Below are 27,399 nucleotides of genomic sequence, written 5' to 3' on the forward strand. Positions count from 1 at the left end.
TTCTCGAAGGCTTGATTGTGTTTGTGGGGTGCACTGTAACATGTGTTCATGCTTCGTTTTTTAAAAACGCCTAGTTTGTGCTTTGGTGTATTAGGCCGGCGACACACACACACTGTGTGGCGTGAGTGTGTTGTTTCTGTTGCGTGTCAGCTGCGTTGCGTTTTTTTGTGTCTTTGCATGAATTTGTGTCGAACAAACTATTAAACAAATGAAACCTAAATGCTGCAGTGCACGCATGAGCTCCAAACAAACTTAGTTTTGGCCTGACTGTGTTGAATATGACATCACACCGTTAATTCTTCGATTTCGTTAATTATATCGTGGCCTTAAATTAGCCAAAGGCTCTGACAGATGTGAATGCTTATACATTTTAGACTGTGGAAAGGGTCAGCTTGAAAGGATACTAAACAAAACAGCTCCTACCGAACATGTCAATGGCTGACTAGTCAGCACTGCTCGAGGTGAGTGAATTTCAGTGGCTCATTTGGAAACATGTTTGATGATAAATCCTTTCCCTCTGAGTTGTCTTCCTTTCCTCTAGGCTGTCCTTGAAGGTGTTTTTCTTTGCTTTTCATGCAGCCAGAGCGAACCGTGTAAGTCGTCTCTGAGGGGGTGTATGTATATAATACTCTGGACCGTGCGCGTGAACCGTTGTGATTAACAGACACTGTAGAGGCGTGAACGCGACTAGCTGTGCACAACTGCCATACAATAAATAAACTCTCCGAATAAAATACTGGCTGATCCTCTCGGCAAGTACTGGCACAGCTGAGGGAAATAGTTTATTCCCAATTCCCTTTCCCAAAGCGAACCTGGGAAGAGCTGATTTTTTGTTTTTGTTTTAAATTTGTCAATTATTTCTGCACAATGCGGATGCGCGTGCCAGTGTAACGTCCTGAGCGCGCGCGCGTGTTTTAGAGGGTGTTGGCATTTAGTTAAAAATAATAATAATTATTATTATTATAATAAAAAAAAGAAGGAGAAGAATAATGAGGACTTTCAATTGTTTACATTTATTTGTGTGTGATTATTTATTTAAAAAAACGATTACATTTTTCTGCCGATGTGAGTCCACAGTGCAGCCTATCTACTACAGGCATAGTTTAATAATAATAATAATAATAATATTAATAATAATAATAATAATAATATAAAATGAACAATACAAAAAATATAATAAGTAAAAAAATGTATAAATAAAAAAAATGTGTAGGCCTGTCACAGATCTGATGATCAACTGATGAAAACACTGCAATACAAGAAAATCCCTTTTTTTTTCTTCTCCAGGACCCGGTATTAAATCAACAATGGCTTAGTATGAATCTCATGAATAATTATGCACCCTTAATTAACATGACTTTGACAGAAAGAGCATGTTATGTCATGCATGCCGAACAATATATACACGATGGTGGAGCAGAAATGTGTATTATATAAGAGATAAAGCCAATCAGAGAGTCTTGGCTATCCAGCTTCAGAAGTACAGACTGTCCCTCAGCGCGATTCTCAGCTGAAGAGCGTCAGCGCCCTCTGCCGGTCACAGGGATCACGCCGAACACACGCGAGTGAAGACAGGGGCATAAACAGCTGATTTAACACAACATTTTATTACATTCATTGCCATTCATTTTGCCTCTGGCTTTTTAATGAACTACTTCAACTCATTGGATTCAACAATAATGAATAACTGCGACAGTAATTCACACACGCTAAGAGAAATGCAGCGTGCTTGAGGGGAAGAAAATTAAGTGATTAACATTGATAATAATATTTATACTTAATTGTATTGTATTACCATCAGATTAACAATTATATAAATATGAATAACAATAACAATCAACACATTTGGTGGCACCTTATTATAGCATTTATGGTAGTCTGTGTAGTTTGTGCATTGTTGTGTTCATTGTTTTATAGTTTGAATAATTGCTGATTAAATGACACAATATTTTAAAATATAGATATGTTGCAGAAGCTTGTTTGAACCACAAGTTTTTATTTTAAGCATTCTTCCCATCAATTAAATAAACAGCAGACTCCCATTGTTATAATTATTATTATGAGTAGTACTGGGCAACGATTAATCACATCCAAAATAAAAGTTTGTGTTTACATAATATGTGTGTGTAGTACTGTATATAATTATTTTATATAAATACACACACATGCATGTATATATTTAAGAAAAAATGCATATATATATATATATATATATATATATATATATATATATATATATATATATACACACATACATATATATATATACATACATATATATATATATATATATATATATATATATATATATATAAATATTGTATATATAAATAACATTTCTTAAATATATACTGTACACGCATGTGTGTGTGTTTATACAAAAAAACTATAGCCTACACAGTACACACACATATATCATGTTAACACATACCTTTATTTTGGAAGCGATTAATCGTTGCCCTGCACTAATTATTATACATGTAACAAAACCACCGTAATGTAAATTGATTTATAATTACCGACTGTGCTGGTCCCTTTGTTTACTTTAAAGACACTGGCCCTTTAAGTGAAACACGTCACACAAAGGACCGGAAGAGACATGTGGAGCTGCAACTATCAACACATGAAGCCATAAACCATCATTAATCTGCTTCTGATTCCTGCACAGATGAGTCTGAAATGACGCTTCTGCTGCTTTAAAGCGCTTCAGCACCATTTAAGGGTCTCGGCTATTCAACACGAGATCATTTTAGTCAAAAGAGCGTTGTCAGGCAGCTGAATATATGACAGTAAGTACGTTACCGCAGTGATGCATACTGGCCGTGTTTCAAAACCCCGTGCGCCGCCTACATAGACAACATCACAGGCGCCTTCTTTCTGCTGCTGTTTGGCACCACACGCATAATTAATTTGATGTTTTGTTTTGCTGTGAATGCTTTGGTGCTTTGCTAAGATTTGCTTGAGTTTATTGTGTCCTCCAGGGTAAAACTTAGACATTAAATAAAAAGTAATAATAACAATAAATACAATAAAAATTAAGTTTTGATTTTTTTTTTGAAATGCTTGAAGATGGTAGCTAAATATTAGGAATTAAATATTGTTCATAAAGTGTAATTCAGGGTATTTGCCTTTTTGTATGTTATATTAATAAGATTTACACTACATGACACACACACACACACACACACACACACACACACACACACACACACACACACACACACACACACACACACACACACACACACACACACACACACACACACACACTGCATATAACCAAAAGCTAAATTGGAGACACCTTACATTAGCATTCATGTTGCTGTGTAGTTTTATGAATTGTTTGTGTTAATAGTTTTAGTTATTATTGCTGAAAAGCTATTAAATAACCTAAACTATTTTTTTTAATATAGACATGTTGCAGAAACTAGTTTGAACTGCTAGATTTAATTTTTTTAATGTCGTTTTTATTTATTTATTTAAAAATATATTTTTTATGTATTTTTAATGTTATTTATTATTTTCATTATTAATTGTTAATTATTGTTGTTTTTGTTATAACAAACACAGCAAACATAACTAAATATAAAATGATTTTTGAATATTAAAGACGATAAAATTAGCATTTGAAAAACTATATTATGAATACAATAAAAAAATTAGATTTCCATTTTATATTTTCTAAAATATATTGGTAACACTTTACAATAAGGTTCATTAGTTAATGTATTAACTCACATGCACTAACAATGAGCAACACATTTGTTACAGTATGTATTAATCTTTGTTAATATTAGTTAATAAAAATACAGATGTTCATGTTAGTTCACAGCATTAACGAATGTTAAACTTTTGATTTTAATAACGTATCAGTAAATGATGAAATTAATATTAACTAAGATTAATAAATGCTGAAGAAGTATTGTTCAGTTAATTCTTAGTCCATGTTAACTAATGTAGTTAACTAATGAACCTGATTGTAAAGTGTAACCAGTATATTTGTAACACTGCTCTTGATCAAGAACACAGATGTGAAGTTGAGCTGTGTTTCCTCATCACAGGTCAGTCATGAGCGCTGAAGCCTTGAGCTGCACTATTAAGTCACCCGTCCCGCTGCAGATTGGAGACGCTGTATCTGATTCCTCTCGCCCTGGCGTCTACATAACAGACATCACGCTCGCAGAGCCTGTGAACGTGAGTGTCTCTCAGTAACTTCAGAAAGGTTACAGGTATTGATTGACCAGCATGGGTTTATCAATGCCCGATATCTATCTATTATGACATCAAGGTATATGACAAGGAATTTGTGTCTAGATTCAGGAAATCTCTTTCAAGAACTACTACACCGCATATTTGACGGTCCGTTTGCAGCGCAGAGAGGAGGGTTCTGCTAAGTGGGTCACTTGTTTGAGAAACTACTGTCTCATGGCTAATCCACACGCCGAGGCCGGGTCACATGACTATTTCTCCATCTACAGACAACAGGTAGGACCAGGCCACTGAGACCAAAATATTCATCATTTGGAATAGAGCAGTGTGAACATTCTGCTAAACTTCTGCTTTTTTGTGCTCCATGGATGAATAAAAGTCCTTTTTGTGGGGGTTTGAACCTTCTGGATCTTTAACCACTACTCCACTAATTTTCATATATTAGTTTTATAGATAGTAATACGCCGAAATAATTTAGTTTTTCCGAAATACCGAAATTGAAGCTATCGCCGAAAACTGAAACTCAAAATACATTTGATTTTGTTATCCTGTATTTATTCATATTTGTTTAATAATCAACACTCAAAATAATCAAGTATAATTGTATAGCCTATAAACATTTAAATACATAAAGCAATTAGCCTCAATAAAGAGTAATCAAAACTACTTTTATTGTTTGAGTTTCGTTATAAATTTGACTGAATTTGAAAGCTGAGACTGTGTTCCGTATCTAAAGTAACAAAGATTGTTGCGATTATTGGATGGCACAAATAATGTTTAGTGAAGTTTTGTTCACGCATCAACAGAAAACAGAACAGGCTAAAAGATCTCGGGTTATCAGAATGAAGATCAATTAAAAACTAGAAATCGATGTCGTCAACTTCATTGCATCCACACATGTTTACCGGTTATCTTATTCTGTGCACGAAATTATGAAAGCTTCTTTCCACCACAAAATAAACGATAAATAAGGTCATTGTGACTTTTTATATGGCAATTCTGACTTTATTTCTCACAATTCTGTTTATTATCTCACAATAAAGAGAGAAACTCTGAACTGTGAGAAATAAAGAATTGCAAGGTATAAACTCAGATTTGTGAGAAATAAAGTCAAAATAACAAGAAATAAAGTCAGAATTATGAGAAATAAAGTCAGAATTGCAAGAAATAGTCAGAATTGCGATAAATTAACTAACGTCCTGGTTGCGTATGTACCCCTGAGGGAGGGAACGGAGGACGTAGTCGACGTCGACTGAATGGGGATCACGCCAGGGAGCCAATCGTCTTTGAGTACTATTGAACGAGCCAATGTAATTGGCGTGCGTGATTACATCACACACTCCGGCCCCGCGGCGCGGGTATAAATACGGAAGTGGATGCACGCACTAGTTGCTTTTCGATGAGGAGCCGAGCGTAACTCGGAGTCAGCGGTGGTCCAGCGGAAGTGGCAAGGGGACTACGTCCTCCGTTCCCTACTTCAGGGAACGGTGGGTTGCATACGCAACCAGGACGTTCCCTTTCAGTCGATAATGTCGGGCGTAGTCAACGTCGACTGAATGGGGATAACCATTGAAAACGCCACTAAAGCTGGCACCTTCCAGTGCCTAGACAAAAGCCTCCTGATGCCCCCGCAATTTTAAGGCGGGGAAGGACAGGGCTTAGGCCAGGGAAGTCACTGCTGTTCCTACAGGGAAAGCGTTCCCTGTACATTGGAAGGAAGGTACGCTGCGGAAGCCACATCCTACTCGAAGGGAGGTAACGTGGAGAATACACATATGAACTGGGCAGATGACCGGGCAGTACGACATATGGAATGTCACTGGGGTGGCTCCAGCCTAAGAAGTGGGGAGACTCACCGGACAGTGACGGCAGAGAGACTCTGCCGAGGGAAGACACGGGCTCGCCGTAGGGAGCCGTATCGTGGAAGAATACACATATAGGATCACCGTAGGGACCACAACATATGGACCCGGCCTAACACAGGTTCCACACTGCTTACGAGTGGTAGGCCCAACACCAGACGTTCCGCACGTCCGACGTCGAAGGGGTGGGGAGGAACTCAACAGGGTTCGGTTAAGGGAACTCAACTTGAGTAGAAAGGCGCACGTATCCAATCCATAGGAGGGGAATAGTGCAGCAAGCCGACACTTTGAACCGGGCTCACGGTGGAACTGGCTTCATGAGAAGGGAGCCCACGGGAAGCAGCGGTTCAAATCTAGGTGTCGCCCAGCCCCCAACTCTAGAAAATCTGTCAGCAAAGCACTCTGTCAACGCCAAGGCGGAGCACACAATCATTATAGAGGAGCTCAACACCTAAGTGGACATGAGCATCTTAATTTTTCACAGAGATGAAGGAAGTCACCATTCATACCCTTTTTCCACCAACAAGAACCAGGTGCTGGTTCAGAGCTAGAGCTAGTGCCGGTTCGGAGTTGGTTCGACTGACGAACTTTCAAAGAACCGGTTTGCCTTTCCACAGGCTAGAGAGCCATCACAGAGCCAGATCTTACGTCACTGTATACATCTCATGTTGCCCAGCAACGCTAGCGCGGCACTCACAAACACACCAGGCTTCTTCGAGATGGTTCGGCATTGTGAATCTAGAACTACGAGAGCGATCCAAAAACAGGAGTCGTATGCTCTCCAAACACTCCCGCAGCTCCGATCAGTCCATGCCGCTCCGAATTATCTCGAACAAGCCTTCCATCAACAATGGCGGTCGTTGCGTTACTATTTATGCTCATGGCTTTGCAAACAGACATCGGTATCCAAACACGGCGAATCCAGCACGTTCGTGCAGCTCGCCGTAACTTGCATTAACGGAGATTACAATCGAGCTGCTATTAGCACGATTAGCTGCTATTTAAAAAATGGCGGTTCCAAGTTTCTGTTTGTCTTGTTGGTCATGGTAACCCCGCCCCCATCCGCTGACGTAAGCGGTTCTTACTTCTAGACCAGCAATGATTTGGTGCTACTTAAGAACCACTTTTACTGGTTCGGAGCTGGTGCTTTGGTGGTCGAAAAACAAAGAACCGATTTGAAACTAGGCTCTGGCTCCGAACCAGCACCAGCTCTGCTTTAGTGGAAAGGGGTATCAGTGGGCCAACTTCGCTTAGAAACAGCCTTCCCTCTCTGCTGATTTCCTAACAGATAAGAACTGGTCTGAGGTCTAAGGCTTGCGTTCTGTACACGTAACCCGCAATGAAGCGGACGGACAGAGAAAGCCAGGGCTGGGTCTGCCTCCCTCGGGGCAGCGCTTGCAGGCTCACCATCTGATCCTATTACGGGAGAGGTAGGAACCTTGGGCACAATCCAGGCCGAAGTCTCAACTCGTGAGTTTTTTTCTTGTTTTATGTTTTTTTTTTTTTTGGAGCCAGCAGCGGAACAGACACAGACACAACCAAAGACTCCACCCGGCCCTCACCCGGGGGGAGGGAGTGATCAGTGACCAAGAGCATTCTCATCCATCCCTGGGCAGCCCGCTCCGGAATGCTTTCGCTGTCGCTTGCCACCTGACTTAGCAGCGCCTGGAGCGGGCTGGGCATCCCTACTGAGGCCGGCTCCATGCTGAGGCCTGGGTGGAGGCTGCTGTGGAGGCCCAGCGGGAGCGGCTGCCGGGGAACGCCCTTGGCGACGAGCAGGCGGGGGAACTGCCACCGGCGGCGGGTGAAGGCAGGATGTGCCGGATGACCTCCGTCTACGCTTGAGCAGCCGAGAACTGTTGGATGCAGTTCTCCACCGCGTCGCCGACCAGCCCAGCCTGGGATACTGGGGAGACCAGGAACCGAACCTTGTCCGCATCCGCCATATCAACCGGGCTGAGCCAATAATGGTGCTCCTGGACCACTAAGGTGGACATCGCCAGACCGATCGCACACGCCACGACACTCGTGCCCCGGAGGGCGAGGACGGATGCATTGCAGTGCTCACCTATGAGCGCACGGTCTGGGCTACCCTCGTGCATGTCCATGGGTACCCTGGCATGACATACCTGTAGCAGTGCCATGGCACGCAAGAGGAAGCGGCTTGCCCAGAGGCTTTGTAAACTCTGCCCGTCGGAACGGACGAGAACTCACAGGCCTTAGGGGGGGAGGAGGATCCCCCCAAAAGGCAGCGGCCGCCAGACACAAGTGCACCGGTGTCGACAGACCGCTCCATTGGAGTAGGGGGGAAAAGCTATTCAGGCAGTTTCTGGCAGTGAAAGGTTCCATCCACCACCCGATAAGCTCTCCATGCATTTCGGGAAAGAAAAACACTGGGGTGGCGAGCTGAGAACAAGCGCGGCCCGCCCCGAGATATCAATCCTCCAACCGAGACTGAACGGGACACTGTGGAGTTTCACTCAAGCCCGGTAGCCTCGGCGGCCCGTAGCATAGCTGACATTTCTGGATCTGGCTCGGGCAATGTTACACTCCCAGAGGGAGATAACACAGCCGAGTCGTCATCTCCAGAGGTCAGCTCACCCAATGCTGCTATCGACATCTTATCCTCTGGGGGAACCCCCATTGAAACAGCTGATCGGTCGATTACAGAGGGACCAGCATGCTCAACAGGAATTCCATCGACTGCGGTGTGATGGAGAGTGAGGAGCCCAAAGGGAATGGTTACCGGGCGAGACATCCATCACTATCCTCCGATCACCCATCCCACACAGCACCCGGGTGTGCATCCCTTAAAAAAGTCATACTGACCCCACTCTTTTGAACGGTGGTGTATATCAAACGATCGGCTCCGAAGCGAAAGGCAACTAGTGTGTGCATCCACTTCCGTATTTATACCCACGCCGCGTGGCCGGAGTGTGTTATGTAATCATGCACGCCAATTACATTGGCTCGTTCAATAGTACTCGAAGACGATTGGATGAGGGACGAGGAGAACTATTGTGAGAAATAGTCTCAATTGTGAGAAATAAAGTCAGATTGGGAGATGTAAACTTAGACTTACTAGAAATAAAGTCAGAATAATGAGATCTAAACTCACAATTCTATCTTTATATCTTGCAATTCTGACTTTATTTCTCACAATAGTTAGTTAATTTATCGCAATTCTGACTTTATTTCTAAAAATTCTGACTGGCAATCTGACTTTAAATCACACAATTTTGACTTTCTCACAATTCTAACTATATTTCTCGCAATTCTGACTATTTCTCGCAATGCCAAGTTTATTTATCGCAGTTCTGACTATTTCTCGCAATGCCAAGTTTATTTATCGCAGTTCTGACTATTTCTCACAATTCTGACAATTCTGACTAGCAATCTGAATATATATCTGGCAATGTGACTATTTCTCATAATTACGAGTTTATTTCTCACAACAGTTCATTTATTTCTCGCAATTTCTGACTTTGTCTCGTAATGACGAGTTTGTCTCACAATTCTGACTTTAATTATCGCAATTCTGACTTTAATTCTCGCAATTCTGACTTTGATTCTCGCAATTTTGACTATTTCTCACAATGGCGAGTTTATTTCTCCCTATCTGACCTTATATCTCGCAATTTTGATTTAATATTTTGTAATTCTGCCTTTATAACTCGCAATGTGACTTTATTTCTCACAATTACGAGTTAATGTCAATTGCTTTATACAAAATGACACTGGCACCATCAAAACACCAAATGCATAGATTCCTACTGAAATAACTGAATTTTACCCGCAAATTGTGCATTTATATGTCATTATTAATGCTTTTGCAAGTAGGCAAAAGATGTGATATTTGTAATCTTTTTACATAATTTCCTCAGTGACAACACCAGCAATTGTGTCCGCAGGATATCTTCAGTTTTTCAATTAAAAAACCCTAACCGTTTTGTCAGCCATCCCAGCATAATCGCAGCAACTCGGAGAACATTTTGTTTGTCATCACGGTGATTTGGCCCATTTGTGGCTCTCCGGGGATCTGATGTCCCGGTCTTTGATCTGTGAGTTGCCTGTAATGACTGCTTTAATGTATTGACATCAGGCTCCCTCGACGCTTTTCAGCTCCGTTTCAAAGACATGAAGATATTAGATGCGAGTCCTCGAGTGAACTCTCAGATGATTGGACGCGAAGTTCTGCGCTGTATGTCATCAAATGAAATTTGCATTGAAAATCCCACCTGGGACGCCACATAGCTCTCACCCCATCTGCCATGATATGTATAAGCCATTTTCTTTTTTGTCAACTGTCAACAAGCAGTGGAATGATAAATAAGTCTTTATTAAGATAGGTAGAAATATTTAAAACAACGTCCTTGTGGGTCTTTATAATTACAAGGACATGTCTTCACTTATGGATTCTTACTGTGAATGTAAAAGGATTAGTTGACTCAAAAATGAAAATGCTGTCATCATTTACTCCAAAACCTGACTTTTTCTCTACTGTGGAAGACAAAAGATGATTTTTTTTGTAAATAAAACCCTTGCTGCTTTTTTCATATATTTAAAGTCAATTGGGCTGTCAAGATCTAAAATGACCATAGAGAAGACGTAAGTCTAATATAGACGATTTTATAATGTGTTTATATATGTTAGCTGAAACTAAAACAATAAAAAAACAACCTTTTTGTTGATTGAGATGAACTGAAATAAAATATAAGTATTATATAAAACACTTGAGTGAAAGTTAGAACGTTTTCCTTGCATTTATAAAGTAAATGTAAGTACTAAACCTGAAATAAAAACAAATTAAAGCTAAATAGAAATGTAAAAAAAATAATAAAAAAGAAAAAACTCATAAAATTGCTAAAGCTAAAATTATATATATATATACAGGTCCTTCTCAAAAAATTAGCATATTGTGATAAAGTTCATTATTTTCCATAATGTAATGATAAAAATTAAACTTTCATATATTTTAAATTCATTGCACACCAACTGAAATATTTCAGGTCTTTTATTGTTTTAATACTGATGATTTTGGCATACAGCTCATGAAAACCCAAAATTCCTGTCTCAAAAAATTAGCATATCATGAAAAGGGTCTCTAAATGAGCTATTACCCTAATCATCTGAATCAACTAATTAACTCTAAACACCTGCAAAAGATTCCTGAGGCTTTTAAAAACTCCCAGCCTGTTTCATTACTCAAAACCGCAATCACGGGTAAGACGCCGACCTGACTGCTGTCCAGAAGGCCATCTTTGACACCCTCAAGCAAGAGGGTAAGACACAAAGAAATTTCTGAACAAATAGGCTGTTCCCAGAGTGCTGTATCAAGGCACCTCAGTGGGAAGTCTGTGGGAAGGAAAAAGTGTGGCAAAAAACGCTGCACAACGAGAAGAGGTGACCGGACCCTGAGGAAGATTGTGGAGAAGGACCGATTCCAGACCTTGGGGGACCTGCGGAAGCAGTGGACTGAGTCTGGAGTAGAAACATCCAGAGCCACCGTGCACAGGCGTGTGCAGGAAATGGGCTCTACAACTGCCACATTCCCCAGGTCAAGCCACTTTTGAACCAGAAACAGCGGCAGAAGCGCCTGAACTGGGCTACAGAGAAGCAGCACTGGACTGTTACTCAGTTTTGCATGACAATCGGAAATCAAGGTGCCAGAGTCTGTAGGAAGACTGGGGAGAAGGAAATGCCAAAATGCCTGAAGTCCAGTGTCAAGTACCTACAGTCAGTGATGGTCTGGGGTGCCATGTCAGCTGCTGGTGTTGGTCCACTGTGTTTTATCAAGGGCAGGGTCAATGCAGCTAGCTATCAGGAGATTTTGGAGCACTTCATGCTTCCATCTGCTGAAAAGCTTTATGGAGATGAAGATTTCATTTTTCAGCACGACCTGGCACCTGCTCACAGTGCCAAAACCACTGGTAAATGGTTTACTGACCATGGTATTACTGTGCTCAATTGGCCTGCCAACTCTCCTGACCTGAACCCCATAGAGAATCTGTGGGATATTGTGAAGAGAAAGTTGAGAGACGCAAGACCCAACACTCTGGATGAGCTTAAGGCCGCTATCGAAGTATCCTGGGCCTCCATAACACCTCAGCAGTGCCACAGGCTGATTGCCTCCATGCCACGCCGCATTGAAGCAGTCATTTCTGCAAAAGGATTCCCGACCAAGTATTGACTATTGAGTGCATAACTGAACATAATTATTTGAAGGTTTACTCTTTTTTATTTATTTATTAAAAACACTTCTTTTATTGGTCGGATGAAATATGCTAATTTTTTGAGATAGGAATTTTGGGTTTTCATGAGCTGTATGCCAAAATCATCAGTATTAAAACAATAAAAGACCTGAAATATTTCAGTTGGTGTGCAATGAATCTAAAATATATGAAAGTTTAATTTTTATCATTAAATTATGGAAAATAATGAACTTTATCCCAATATGCTAATTTTTTGAGAAGGACCTGTATATATATATATATATATATATATATATATATATATATATATATATATATATATATATAGTGTGTGTATGTGTTTGCTGTTTATGGGTTTAGAATGACATTATTTGTAATAATTACAATTACATGATTTATAGTGGCAAATTTGTCACTTTGCTGTGAACTAGCACAAATGATTTAAAGAGGTAAAGAGTGGTGTGTGGCATTTGCATGGTTTCTCTGGAGACGGCCTTCAAAATCTCTTTAAATCTCTGAGAAAACAAGCAGTTAACTTGCCAGTCTTTGCAGCCTTGGTTTACTCCTCTGCATAAGCAACTTTTCCAAGCGTAAAAAACTGACACATTTTTGCTGTTTTTGCCAAATTGATGCAGCTTCTTCTTCTTCAACTGTTGGATGGTGAAGGTCGTGTCAGTTTTTTGGCTATATTGCCTATTTCCTCCAATTATTACTACCTTAGCTATAGTGTCAATATTATGGTATATACATTACTGTTCAAATGTTTGGGGCGAGTAAGATTTTTAAATAAATAAAAAGTGACAGTAAAGACATTAAATGTTCCAAAAAATTTATATTTCAAATAAATGTTATTTTGAACTTTGTATTCCTCAAAGAATCCTGGAAAAACAGTCAATTTTCACAGTTTCACAAAAATCACAAAATCACTTTCACAAAAATTTGAAGCAGCACAACATTGGTAATAATAGTGAATGTTTCTTGAGTATCATATCAGAATGATTTCTGAAGAATCATGTGATGCTGAAAATTCAGCTTTCATCAATAAATTACATTTTAAAATGTATTCAAATAGAAAAATGTAAGAATATTTCACAATATTTAAGTTTTTACTATACTCAGTAAATGCTCCAGGAAATGCTTTAAAACGTTTAAAAAAAAAAAAGAAGGGATGCACAATATATCGGCCTCCATATCGGTATCGGCCGATATATATTCATTTTTAATGTTATCGTTATCGGCCCAATAAGAAAATTTGGCCGATATATTAAAGCTGATAAATAATGTATTATTTCCTTCAGCTGAGACACTTCAGATGCGCACTTTTCTCAATGATGTTTTTGAGTTGCTTGAAATATGATTGATATAATAACATCACTTAAGTGCAACATGTGCACTGCAAGTCTGTCATAAAGGCTACATAAAATATAATGAGAACATTATAATTGTGTGCTTGGGACGTGGCTTTTAATGGTGAGTCTTTGTTTTTGTAATCAGGCTCTCAAAAATCATAAAAAATTTGAATTTAGATTTATCAGCCCATATATCGGTTATCGGCTTTCAAATATGTGGTTTTCAAATATTATCGGTTATCGGTATTGGCCCAAATTTTCATATCGGTGCATCCCTTAAAAAAGTCATACCGACCCCACTCTTTTGAACGGTGGTGTATATATGATATCTTGTACTATCAGATATGTATTTGTGTTCATATAAAGGCCCCAATATACTTAAGGCAAAGTTATTTTTTGTTCTTCGCTTAGGGGTAAAAAAAACAACCACTGGTAAACTTTTAGCGAACATCCCAATGCGTCCAAACTGCTGAGAGCGACATTTATGTGAATATGTAAATATGTGCTGTGCACTTTCCTCTCAAAAACAAAATAAACACACAATAAACACACACAACAAAAATAAGAAAACAACAGTTAAGAAAGGATCTAATCATGGAGATATGGATGTTTGTGCCGGCTCTGCAATTTAGCACCATTCAGTAAAGTAAAGTCACGTCTATTTATACAGCACTGTATACAATAGTTTGTTTAAAAGCAGCAGCTTTACAGTAATAAACATGAAAAAAACAGTGTCAGTGTCTCTTTAAGTTAGAATTACAACTTCAGTTTCTACTATAAAGTGTTACTCGCGGACATCTGACCTCAACGGACTCAACAGAAGAAACGAACAGGAGAAGATTTACACGTCAAAGTGGGAGGAGCCTCAGAGCCACACCCACCTATTACATCATCGCCACCAGCCAATGGTCGTTCGAAGGTGTTTTCCAGAGTTAGTTTTGGCAAGCAGTTTCCCGAAACGAACATCAAACAAACTTCGATTTAGCCTGAGTTTGTTGGAAATGACGAAACACCAATTCATTCTTCGATTTGACGAAGTATATCGGGGCCTTAATACAGTACACATAATCATTAGAGATGAAATCTTTCAAGGGCTATTCTCTGACATGAACAAGCTCCAAGCCATAAATGTATAGAAACAGTCCCTCTAGTATCACTACTGTCAGCTGAAGTAGAAGGAAACTTTCACACTTCATCAACACAAACACAAATGTCAAGTGTTTGGAGTAGTTTTGCAGATTACTACATGAAATTGTCTCTTTTATCAGGTTTTCATTCCGTCTAGTTAATTAAGGCTTGGAAAACGCACATCCTTAGTGTCTAAATTCCGACGTTCATTTTTAATTTAACCTCCTTTGTTTCTCTGATAGCTGCATGAAAGACCCAGAACTCTCCCAGCTCTGTGTCACTTCTTGCTGAGATCTTTTCTTCTCTATATTGGGCTTCTCAGATGCTGACGGAGCCTGATAACGTGACCGGGGTCAGACTCATCTTGCGACAGCCCTCCTCAGAATGGCACAATTTCAGCATTGAGGAAATTAACATTTACCCGTGTTCAAAAGAGGTAACTATGTAGAATAAATGGTCATTCATGACATATAATTAATCACTTAATATATATATATATATATATATATATATATATATATATATATAGTCCCCCAGATCGTTACCACCCTTTGAAAACCTCGAGCCGAAACAAGTCGTATGTAGATGTAACATTACATAACAATAACTACTTTTTCATGAACAGTACAATAAATGTTTTTTTTTGTGTGTGTGCGTGTGAATTTTGTTTTTAATTTGTTTGTGATGTTGTTTGGTGGTGTTATTATTTAGTTATTTATTTATTTTTGCTTTTGTACGTTTGCTTGGAGTTTGTTTTATGTGATTTTGTTGTGCTTTTGTTTTGTTTGTTTGTTTTGCTTTGCTATGCTTTGGCTTTGGTTTGTTTGAAGTTTGTTTTTGATCTAGTTTGCTTTTCTCTGTTTTTTTGGCGGGTTTTTTTTTAACTTGTTTTTTGTTTTGTTTAGTTTCAATCAAAACCTTTTTTTTAAAACAAAACCTACTGAGTTGTTCAATTTTTTAATTTTTTTAATTTTTCCTGGACAGTTTGTTTTTATTTTGTTTGCTTTTCTGTTTTTGTTTGGAGTTTTTTATTTTTTTGTCTGTCCAGGACTCGAGAGCTAGATGTCACTGGTTGGATATGTATAGCTTTGTTTTTGTCGTTGTTGTTTGCTTTTTTGTATTTGCTTTTTTTTTTATGAAGCAGTATTTTACAATATGTCCCTGCTTGGTTTTGGTTCATTTTGTATTTGTGTTTGTTTGGATTTTTATTATATATATTAATATAATTATTTTATTGCTTGGCTTTTTGTTTCTTGCTCGGTCTGTGTTATTTTTATTTTTCCAGTACCCAAATCCATTTTTGTATTTGTTTTTGGTTTACTTGTTTTGTTTTTTGTTGTGTTCTGTATTTTTTTTTGCTTGGTTTGGCAGTATTTTACCAAACCTTGTGTTGTTTTGGTCTGTCCAGGACTCGGAGCGAGATGTTCCTGCCTGGTTATCCACTCTCACACCTGTTGAGGAACCTCTTGATTTGAATGTGAGTATTGTGGGTCTTATAATTTTTTGTATAATGCACAACAGTTGTCATTTCTATGTATTTATGCAGCTGAGGTGTTAATTAACAATTTTGCTTAAGAACAGAACAAAAAGATAATTACCGAAATGTATGAAACTCTCAGGTTGTCGTTTTTCAATCGCTGAGCATTGTGTACGTGTCCCAACTCCCAGTGCCCATTTATCTGTCATTTGCATTAGAAATGTAAAATGCTTGTTTGATGGTTTAAAGGCGTCTCTATAGCTTTATCAATGAAAGCTCAACTTAATGTTTATTTAAACAGTTTCACCACCCGAAAAGCAGAGGAAGTAATCATAATTCATAATTTCTTGATTTACCTCTAGTATTCCATTATGCTTTTTTACATGTTCAACTTTCTTTAGTGTGTAATGTGTCTGTTTGAGCGTGACAATGTCTACAAAGTTACAAAGTCCCTCCAGCAGGAGTTATTCTCTATATCAGTGTCACTCTTTCTGAAGTCCTTGAAATGCCTCCATTGTAGGCTTGAGTTTTCTTCTGGGAATGAACACGTCACAATATTTCTCATTTAAACAGTTCATATGCTAAATAAAGGGTTGAGTTAGTTAGTAGTGTGGGGGTGGGACAGTTTTCAAACACCTTTGAAGTGGTTGACCAATCACAACACGCTGATCGAGCCGACCAATCGGAGCACATTATGCTTTTCAGAAGGAGGGGCTTTATAGAGACAGGAACTAAACAGGAGTGTGTTTCCCGTACAACGACGTAACTCGCTGCTGAACCACAATAGTACGATGCATCGTTGAAGAAATCAACTAGCTAGTCGCGACTGTTTCCCGAAACCGTACTGTCGCAAAGTGGTCGTCAACAGCGTTGGTTAATGATGTCACGCATGTGTTGGAGTAATAACTCCTTTTAATGAAACCGTTTGAGATCAAATTAACGCTAGATGTTTCACTATAAACTACAGACATGGCATCTGAGGACTATTTTTCTCAGATATTTTGCTTTATTTCCAGATTCAATCATAGGCTCGTTCTTCTAGTAGAGCACGTTCACACATGCACACTCTTCAAAAACGACGCTTTAAATCTCTTGACAAACTAAAAGTCGTAAATTACATTTGTATGTATTCGAAATAAAAGATATAGATTGTACTGAATGTTACATTGCTTATTTGGCTCAAGACAAGGATTTATTGACTCATGAAAACAAAAACTGCTTCTAACCACAGGTTGAGATCTGTCGTACGAAACACCCAACTTTGTGATGCTGTGTGCGAATGTTTGTAGGAACGATGTTTTTGGGAAACACCGTCTCGTTGAACTGCTTATAACGACAGAACTTGCTTTTGGGAAACACACCCCAGAGCGTCACTGACAGACTGGGAAGAGAGGAGCTGCAACAATGGAGAATATGTGAAAAATAATGAACATTCAAGCATGAAAATATGTTCTAGAGCCCAAACACAAAATCAAGGTCCTCTTTAAAAACCCATATTTGTCTACCACCAGTAACAAAATCACCATTCAGATCAATACTCTAAACCATTAAATGCAAGAGATCTGTTGTTTGTTGTGATACATACTTTTATGTCAAAATGAGTGACATGCACTCTTTATATCTACATCGATCTATATATTGATTCTTACAATAATTATTATTCTCCTCTCTATGGCAGTGCTTTACTGCCACTTGCTGGTCAAAACTGAATCTGCTACTGCACTCCACAAATACAAAGATTTTTCCCCTTTTTTTAAAATTTTTTATTTAGGTTTATTTTCCTCGTTTGTGTTCTACATAAGCAAAAAAAGTTTGAAACGACGTCAGGTGTCTAGTGCATTATACCTTTAATTGTGTGTGTGTGTGTGTGTGTGTGTGTGTGTGTGTGTGTGTGTGTGTGTGTGTGTGTGTGTGTGTGTGTGTGTGTGTGTGTGTGTGTGTGTGTGTGTGTGTGTGTGTTGCTCAGGGACTTCCTGATCCAGAGACGGTGTCCTCCAGCATTCAGCAGATGTGGGCGCTCACTGAGATCATGCAGGCGAGCCAGACTGCGGCTTCCATCGGACGCTTCGACGTGAGTTACGCTGTCGTCTACCTGTACCATTATCTTTCTTTTGTACTGAATTAACATGTTTATTCCATTTTCAGGTGGAAGGCTCTTATGACGTCAAACTACTGTCGTACACATAACGGGAGTGCTGAAAACTGAGCCACACTTCTTCATCCGTTTCATTTCCTGAGATGAATCCGCTTGCACTGGGATCGTTTTATCCAATACTGTAATTACTGTTTATTGCATGTTATTTTATTGTAGGGGAGAGCGGGTATGGTTGTAACACGGGGAGACACCACCATTTCCACCACTTAGGGATAAGATAGGAGTCATGTGATCATTTCAGTATTTACCTACTCCCTCCCTGATACCGCATGGTGGTTGTCAAGTCTGGAAACCGACACTTTCTGAATTTATAGAGAAAAAAATGATTTTGAGGTAATTTTTTGACCAAGACTATTTTTTTTTGTCTAGTATCTAAATTATTGCAGATAAAATAGTTTGACTTTTATTAGATTGAAATGTAGTTTCTTAGGCAACATGTGATGCATTTTCCCCCTGCTAATTTCAAAGTAGTATGCCAATACAGCGAATACAAACCAGTGACTGACAGGGGTGGGGTGGGTTGTAACACTTCTTGAAAAAGGTACAACCATCCCCTCATACAATTGATTGATTCTAATATTTTTAGAGAAAGCCTAGGCAGTGGAAAAGAAAGACAGACAGAGGTGTGACTGCCAGTCTTGTAAAAAACGCATCTGATGGGGTCACAAAGAACGGCAAGTCAGTCAGATCAGCTGCGAAGGCACATGGGATCTGTCATGTAACACTGCGCAGATACTGCAAATCACTGCAGAAGCTGAGAGACAAGGGGTCCAGTGATCTTCCCAGTGTAGGTTACCGGAGCAGCAACAGAGTTTTCTATGAGGAGATGAAGAAAACGTTTGTGATGTTTGCATGTAGCCATCTGGCAACTCAAAATAGGGTGAAATGCTCCCTATGCAGTCTCTGGGCCCACGAAGCCTGCACTCCAGGGTTACTGGCATTCATTTGTCAGCACTGTGACTCTGATTAAGAAGACACACACACACCCTGATATTGTTTTTTGTTAGAAATTGTTGTATGTTTATCAAGTCTGCTGTTAAGTAAGTTCGTTCAAGTTGACACATTTACACATTTGGACTGTCAGTTCCAGAGAGGGAGTCAGGCATTGTTCTTTTATGTCAATAAACCTGTTTTTGAAGCATATCATATATAGTGTGGCATCCATTTTTGCTTCTTTTGTGTAATTGTTACAACTTACCCCAGCATGTGTTACAGCCCCGGTATTGGGGTAGGTTGTTGTAACGATTCTAACGAAGGTACACCATGTATTTGACACCAACTCACGAGGTCTGTGATATTCTTGTAGTGGATCGAATTGGTGCCGTTTGTAGTGAACACATGCGGGTACTTTGTATAAAAGTTTGAGAACTCTAGCTACAAAATTCAGTGAGTTATAGTTACTCAAGCAAAAAGTGTTACAACCACTGATCTATATAGAAGGCCATTCTATATAGTGGTTATAACCATACCAGGTCTCAGAATATTTTAACTACATGAAACTTTGATGTATTACATATGCATCTCATAAACTGCATGAATGACTATAAACCAGATACTTTCAGCACAGCATTATGTGTAACATGCATGACTGGAAAATTAATTTGGTCAAAAGTTGTGGGGAGCCTGTATATTCAGTTGACATGTAAATGATTAAGATTATGTATTTATTCACACATTTGTGATTCACATTCAATAAAATATTCATCTATGCGTAGACTGCAAATGTGTCTCATTCATCATAGACGCTGTCGTTTGTAAATAATATTAATTTATCGAAGTAGCCTATGTAATTTCATTGATGCACTGTTACATTAAGCTTCAGTCTGAAGATTATTGTCATGTTTTTTTTTTAGCACAGAATTATATAAATAGGTCGCTTCTTCTGTCTAAAGGAATTATCTACCACATAATGTCCAACTAAATATTAAGATAGTCGTCATGGTGAGATTTTAATGCAAATCGCTCTTGCCGGACTATCTTTTGACTCGTCTCTTTTCCCCCGAATGCTAATGAAATGCATCTCACTTTGTGTTAATTAAAACTCAATGGACATGTTCATGGTTGCCAGGCAGTAATCAAGAGCAGCGCTGCTTCCTAATGCTAATCATTGGGAATCAATGGTCGGCATCCAAGAGGATCCTCCATCTGTCTCTGCCGGGATCTCGTGCACATCGTCCACGCAACATCAGCCTGCAAACGGAGCTCCGCGACCCCGTCCCAGCAAAGTCAAGTCTAAAAGTGTTTCATTGTGCAGACACTGATGGCTAATATTCGTAATTTAAAGTGTATTAAGGTAACGAACGTCATTGTGTGTCACTTTGAGCTTAAGGCGCACCGGGGTAAAAGGCACATTCGTCTTTATTCTCCTTTAAACCACTAGATGCCACAAAAATTCAGCTCAGCACTTTTGAAGATGCACGTGGAAATTGTTCTGATCCTTGACGCGATCGCGGACAGCAACGCAACTCTGATTCTGCGCTAATCTGATCTACTTTGCCTAGTGTTTTTTTTTAATGTTGTAGATCATATGAGAATCAATAACATGATTGACTATAGTTTGAGGCAAAGGTCTTGATAATGATTTTCAGTTTTGTGAATCAGGTAATTAATGCAACAGTTTTTTCAATAATGGAAGAATATGTGAAATATTGTATTTGAGCCAAAAAGCACAATAATGAACATGATAATAAACAGCTGGCTGACTTTTCCATTGTTGCCGTGACATGGTTAGATTCAGATGCAAAGATCATATATTATGTTGGATGTCCACCTTAGAGACAATCACTATCATATTTTTTACTACTGTAAGCTATTAAATTATAATGGGATCTCATTCAATGCTTTCAGAATCTTTCCTTTTTAAAATCATTTTTGTTTCTGTATTATTAAAATAAACATTTTAATGACGGCATATTTATAGAACAAAAATGATTTCATTCATTTATCAGTCTATTTATCAAAATAAACTGAAAATAGTTAAAACTCCGCTGAAGTTATTAAAAACATGATTTTTTATTTGTATCAATACTGCGTGTCTATGCTGGCTTTACCGTGTAGCCTATATGTGTGGTAAAACCTCATACTACGTTTATAAGATCTTTAAACAAAAAAATGTTTTTTTTCTGCAATCATATAAGCTACACTATGTTAGTAGTGAAAAGCACAAATTTCTAAAAGTGTGCCTTTATGTTGTATCCTTTATTATCTGCAGTGTGATTTACACATGTTAACATACGTATGGTTTAACTCTGGAATTTTAGGGTATATGAATTTAATTATTAAAAACCTTCTCTAAACACATCAAAGTTATCCAGTTTCCTCGGCGTGATTTGCACGGTTCATCTGCTTGTGTCTCCAATAGATGGCGGTAGTTAAACATGTAAAATACTAATGATGTACAAACGCCTACATTTATGCATTATTAACACCAAATTGTCGCTTTCTGGTTTAGAGATAATGGAGATTTTAATTAGTTCCCATAAAATAGTCGATATGCATTACGATCAGTTCCGGTTAACACTCACACTTGATCCATGTTGTTTACACTGCAGCTGTAACGTTGACAGTTAACAGTTTCAATCCATTTTTTTTTCATTGTAATTTCAAGTAGGCCTATTTAAGCATAAGCTTTTAGATAAACAAATTTTAAAACAATGAGATGAACATTTCAGTTGTGTGTGTAAACTTTTGTGGTTTATTAGCACCCGTATTACTATCTAAAAGTTTTTAAATGACTTTAAATGAAACAATTATTATTTCTCAATATTGTTTTTAAATTGGCTAACATAAATATTTGAGTTAGCTACTATGACTTGTATCTAAGTTTTATTTGTCCTGGGAGTTAATCAAATCCACTTCAATGTTTTACATTTACTCAATTAATTTAACTGATTTCACAGCTTTAAAATGTTCTCAATATTTGTTTTACAAAAAATAGTACATAGTTCAATGTACATTTTGCATGTTTTTCTTTAGTCATTTTATTGTGTCTCCAATAGATGGCAGTAGCTAAACACACTGAACAAAGAAATACTGGCAGAAACAAAATGGCCTACATTGATAGACTGGTAAAATCAACTAAATACCACCTGTAAGTTTTGGTAATGAATGGATTTTATTTCACACAAAACACAGGCAAGACCCATTACTCACCACATTAGGTTAAAGGATGTTCTGGGTTCAATACAAGTGAAGCTCTTTACAGGTTAAGTTAAGCAGTATCGACAGCATTTTAGGCAGAATGTCAATTACCACCGAAAATAATTTCGACTCATTGCTACTTAAAATGGAAGTCTATGGGGCAATTGCTCGATTGTAAGCTGTCAATGTGTTTGTTCTTTTACAAACTGGTGGGTGGATTTTTTCCCCCCTGCTGTGAATTTGCATAATGCCTTAAATGCACCAGGAACCCACTGAACCATTATATTCCCTTCAAATCCTTATTAGTACAACATTAGAGTTGACATACAACATAACTTCAAGCAAATATGGACATTTACTGCAGGCAGAAGATCAAATTTTTCAGTTAAATTCAAATTCAGATGCATTTATCTCTCATTAAAGTCCCCCTGTGGTGAAAATAAGCTTTTAATGTTGTTTATATGTCTATGTGGTGTTTTTAATATGCATTAAGACAAACCATGTGTAAATTCATAAGTCAACAGCATTGCTGAGTATTTTCTCCTTAAAACTGCAGTGAACCAAAGACAGTCTCAAAAACACGGTTTGAAATCGCTGGTGTTTCTGACGTCACAAACTACCTTGTAACCAATGAGATCAACTTGTGATCGTCAACGATTGGATCTCTGAGCTGAGTGAGTGAGTGGAGGCGGGGCTAGGGTGACCTCCACCAAACAAACCAAATGTGGGACGATTATAAGTTTGTGTGGGACATGTTACCAGCACTAAAACATAACCTGAAACTGTTATATGTTTATCTAACTTAATAAAAAAACATTTGTATTCTGACTTTCAGCTGATAAAAATTCTTTTGTTCTTTAGTCCCTTCCAGAAAACACCATTACATCACAATGTAACATAACATGTCTTTATTTTACATGTCATTTAAATTCAACATCACTGAGCCCAAAGGCATCATGCAGAGCACTATTTTTGAAACAGTTCTGACAAAGTCCAACTAAAATCCAACAAAATAAATAATGAACAAATAAAATATAAACCAACATGAATTTAGATAATTGACAGTCTTATATATTAAGAATATATTAAAACATAAACGTCATATGTATTTTGTTTTTTTTAGAAAGGACATGAATTAAAACAACAACAACAGCAGGCAACAAACTGATAAGTTGTTAAATGTAAAATTTAATTTACCGAATTATCCATTTGTTTTCTGACAGGGAACACATGGAATGAATCACCGCTCCACATTTTGATTGACAGCCGTCACACCCCACTAGTGACCGTGTTTACTCCTTTACTTTCAACCATTGGATAGGATTTTAAAAACGGCTGTGGTATTTGTACTTCTGACGAAGCGCTGTTAAATATAGGTGAAAAACTACGCCGCAAAAAGAATAAATAAAATGGTTCCTAAAAAGGCAAAATAACACATGAGCGTTTTCTTAATATGATAATTAAAATCCAACAGATTGATGAAAATGCGGGACATTTTCTCAATATGCGACGTGTGGGACAAGGGGTGAAAATGCTGTGCGGTACAACACAAAGCGGGACGGGTGCTCACCCTAGGCGGGGCTAATTTGCATATTCATAGAACCCTGTATACTAAATGAAGCAAGGGTGTAGAGTTATATTCAAGCTCTACTTTAAGCTATGACGTTTTCTTTCTTTTTTCAAGGAAAAAATGTTTAAATGTTTAATTTTGGAGACCAAAGATGAGTTTTACGGGATTCTTTTATTGACCACATGGGCACTTTAAGTCTTTGAGTCTCAAGTGAATGACTGAAATAAAAAAGATTTCAGCCCACAAAGGGAGAATAAACTTCACAAATCAACTCTATATTCTGTTGAATTGCTGATAAAAAATACTAAAATTGCAGATGGACAATAACTTGCACTGGTTTCCTTCTTAAATCTTAAGATGTTCATAGGAAGAACACAAAGTTCATATATAGACAAGTTAATTTCCAAAAATGAGAACAAAACTCCATAAAAAGTACCATAAAAGTTGCTATTCTGTGTTATATTTGATAGCCTTCTGTGTGGATTACACCGAAAAGTGACTTAGTAAGTATAAAGAAAGATATGTGGAACTATATATATAACCGGACAAAGAAATGGAAACATTTCATCATGTCTTCCCTGTGGCTAATACCCTGAGGTGTGAATTAACACATATAGTCCGTGGCACTGTACAAGTCATTTGAAAAGGAATTGATAGGGTGTCCTTTACAATAGGTCTTAATTGGCATTTGATCCATTTCAGAGGTTGGCCAGAGGATAACTATCCGTCACTGAGAAGCAGAACATCATCCTGAATGGGATTTTAATTGAAACTGAATTATTGAGAGACTTGTACTCTACTGACAGAAGATTTGTCTGGACTCTGCTGACAACTGGTTATTTGAATTCAATATTGACGTGACTTTTGCGATTGCGCTTCTCAGGACGACAGATTAACTGTGAAGAAACAATTAGTTTCTGCATTAAAGAGAAACTTCTGGTGAAAATGAAGCAATTATCTTCCTCGGCAAACCCATCAGGTCTGTTAATAAGTGGAAAAGTGTGAGGACTTTGACCGGTATTTAGTTCACACTTGGTTTGCTCTCAAACTAAAAATCCATTGTTCTTGTCTGAATTTAAACGGTAAGAGAAATGCCTTGGAAAAGCAGTAGCATGCAAAATGTTCACCGCCGGTTGATGTCCGTTATGCGTAATGGACCCCAGCACGCGCCTCAAGCATCATGACAGTTGTTGTGGTTATACCAAGTATTTATTCCCCAACAGGGAGCGTCTAAACGGCAAGGGGTTGGACACTTTGTGAGAACAAAGCAATGCATTCGCACGCTGTTAAGAAGACCCGACTCATTCAATGCAAGTAGCTCAGACAAATATTTTACCCTCAAACTCTTAGTAATGTCTGGCTCCATCAAATTTTCAACTTTGGATCTTTTAGGATCCTGTGCTCATGCGAGTTTCAATTCTTTGACATTTTTACAATTAATTCATCTTTAATCTCTTTGAAATCTTCAAAATGACTCTCAAATATCACTATATTGTTACTAATTAAACGTGTTACTATATTTCCTAGTGCTTCGTGAAGCTTCTTAACATTTTGTTTTAAACCAGGGATTCGGTATCAAACTGTCTAAGTCATTGATTTCAGCAATCGAGGCTTCGTTACGGCATAACCATTTCGAAACGTTTTGAAATTTCAATTGTTCACCACTAGAGGGCGATGATCTCTGTGAACCCATGAGCCAGTGTCTATGGTTTAAAAAGGTTTTGACACATTTTGTACAATAAAAGGAAGTTTTAGGCCGTGTTTACACCTGGTATTAAGATGCATTTTGGTGGATCGGATCACAAATGGACGACGCTAAATACAAGTGTAAACGGGGTCTAAAGCATTTTAAGCTTGTCCACTTTCCACCACTTCCAGAGGTAGATGAAAACGCATTCATCCGGATTGCTTTCGTAGTGTAAACACTCAAGTGGTCGAATGTGTTCGAACAGCCCAAAAAACAAAAACACCCTACTATTATATAATGGGAAGCGCACAAGCCAGACGGGAGAGTTAAACTTTGTCGACTGGAGACCAAGTTTGGTTTGGAGATGAAAAACGCACCAAGCACAATGTTCTCGCACCATTTCTGATTTCTGACACACACTCACAGTGTTCGGCTTTCAGTGCAGAAACGAAACGTGATGCTCTCTGTGTGTTTTTCCGTTGTCTCCAGTCATATCTCCTTTACATGTGTAAATTGCGTGAGCTTATTTCGTCCATTACATCGAAAGATCTGAAAAAAACATTAATTACTACCTATAGACCCTTCCCTTGAAGAAATTAGGACAGAAGTGGATGACTGGACAAAAGAGATGGATTAAAACACCAGGTGTAAACACAGGAACGTGTCTCCCTCGTCTACTTGTGATCCGATCGACCAAATCTTAATACCAGGTGTAAAGAGGGCCTTAGTTTCCAGTCTCTTATTGGCCTGATTAAACAAGCTCTCCATAAAACAAGCCCTACAATTTAACAAAATAATACTTCATATTAAATGGCATTAGATGATTTGTTGATCTGTTTGCATTTATTAGATTACACCTTCAATAAAACGTTTGCAATTGCCTTGTAAAGGGTGTTTTTATATGAGTTTTCGTTTCATTAACACCGTTTTGATTGGCAGCGTGTGCCGTTTCGAGCACTTCGAAACAGTGTGTATCATTATACAAAGCAATCGGTTCAATTGTTTCAAAGCTTAATTTTTCTCATAGTTGTTTGTCTTGCCCTCATATCATTCCAATCCTGAATGATTTACTTCTGTCCTTTGGAGACAAAACAAAAAATTTCTACAGAATGTCAACCTTTTACAAACTATGATTGCTTTAAGCAATTTTGGCACCACAACTGGCATAAAAAGCAGTAAAACGAATGACAGATTTCAGTAACAATCCCCTGTTTGCCATTGGTCCATCAAACAATCACTCCATTGGCAGAGAGCCACTTCAAGGGCATCTGATTGGCTAACACACCATGTTCACGGGCAGATTATTTCTTTTGTTCACAAAACAGTCTAGGACTGTTGCAAAAAACAAGTGTTATTTCTCAGGTTTGGGTTCTGTAGTTCTCCGTCAGGCAAGGGACATTTTATCTGATATTTACCCCCAAATAATCACTTATTGCAGCTTTAACCACAGGTTACTCCGAGAGATTGTCCTTGTAATATGTCAAAGGTGACATCCTGAACGTTAAATTAAGTGGTGATCAATAGATCCGATTCTATGAGATACAATAGAGAGCCCAACCAAGCTCCATCATATAATTTAGCCCAGGTATCATATAAAAACCAGCAGACAC

The 27,399-nt window shown here is 38.3% G+C and overlaps 1 protein-coding gene across 1 annotated transcript; it reads left to right on the forward strand.

Moving 5' to 3' along the window:
* Window positions 1-2,575: 2,575 nt before the first annotated feature.
* On the forward strand, window positions 2,576-20,115 carry nicn1 (nicolin 1). Its single transcript, XM_077226995.1, has 7 exons — window positions 2,576-2,789; window positions 4,062-4,194; window positions 4,315-4,485; window positions 15,083-15,196; window positions 16,169-16,237; window positions 18,204-18,308; window positions 18,383-20,115. Exons 2-7 carry the CDS (start codon window positions 4,069-4,071, stop codon window positions 18,422-18,424), a joined length of 627 nt encoding a protein of 208 aa, XP_077083110.1. The 5' UTR covers window positions 2,576-2,789; window positions 4,062-4,068; the 3' UTR covers window positions 18,425-20,115.
* The last annotated feature ends 7,284 nt before the right edge of the window (window positions 20,116-27,399 follow it).

The sequence above is a fragment of the Siphateles boraxobius genome, unplaced genomic scaffold (assembly GCF_051911475.1).
Source record: "Siphateles boraxobius isolate OS27281-9 unplaced genomic scaffold, OSU_SipBor_1 13, whole genome shotgun sequence".
Classification (NCBI taxonomy): Eukaryota; Metazoa; Chordata; class Actinopteri; order Cypriniformes; family Leuciscidae; genus Siphateles; species Siphateles boraxobius.

Bases quoted from the DNA above. Each gene is read 5' to 3' on its own strand.
- nicn1 (XM_077226995.1), top strand. From the start codon at position 4,069: ATGAGCGCTGAAGCCTTGAGCTGCACTATTAAGTCACCCGTCCCGCTG. The intron at 15,197-16,168 runs GTAACTATGTAG...TGGTCTGTCCAG, and splicing joins TTTACCCGTGTTCAAAAGAG to GACTCGGAGCGAGATGTTCC. The intron at 16,238-18,203 runs GTGAGTATTGTG...TGTGTTGCTCAG, and splicing joins AGGAACCTCTTGATTTGAAT to GGACTTCCTGATCCAGAGAC.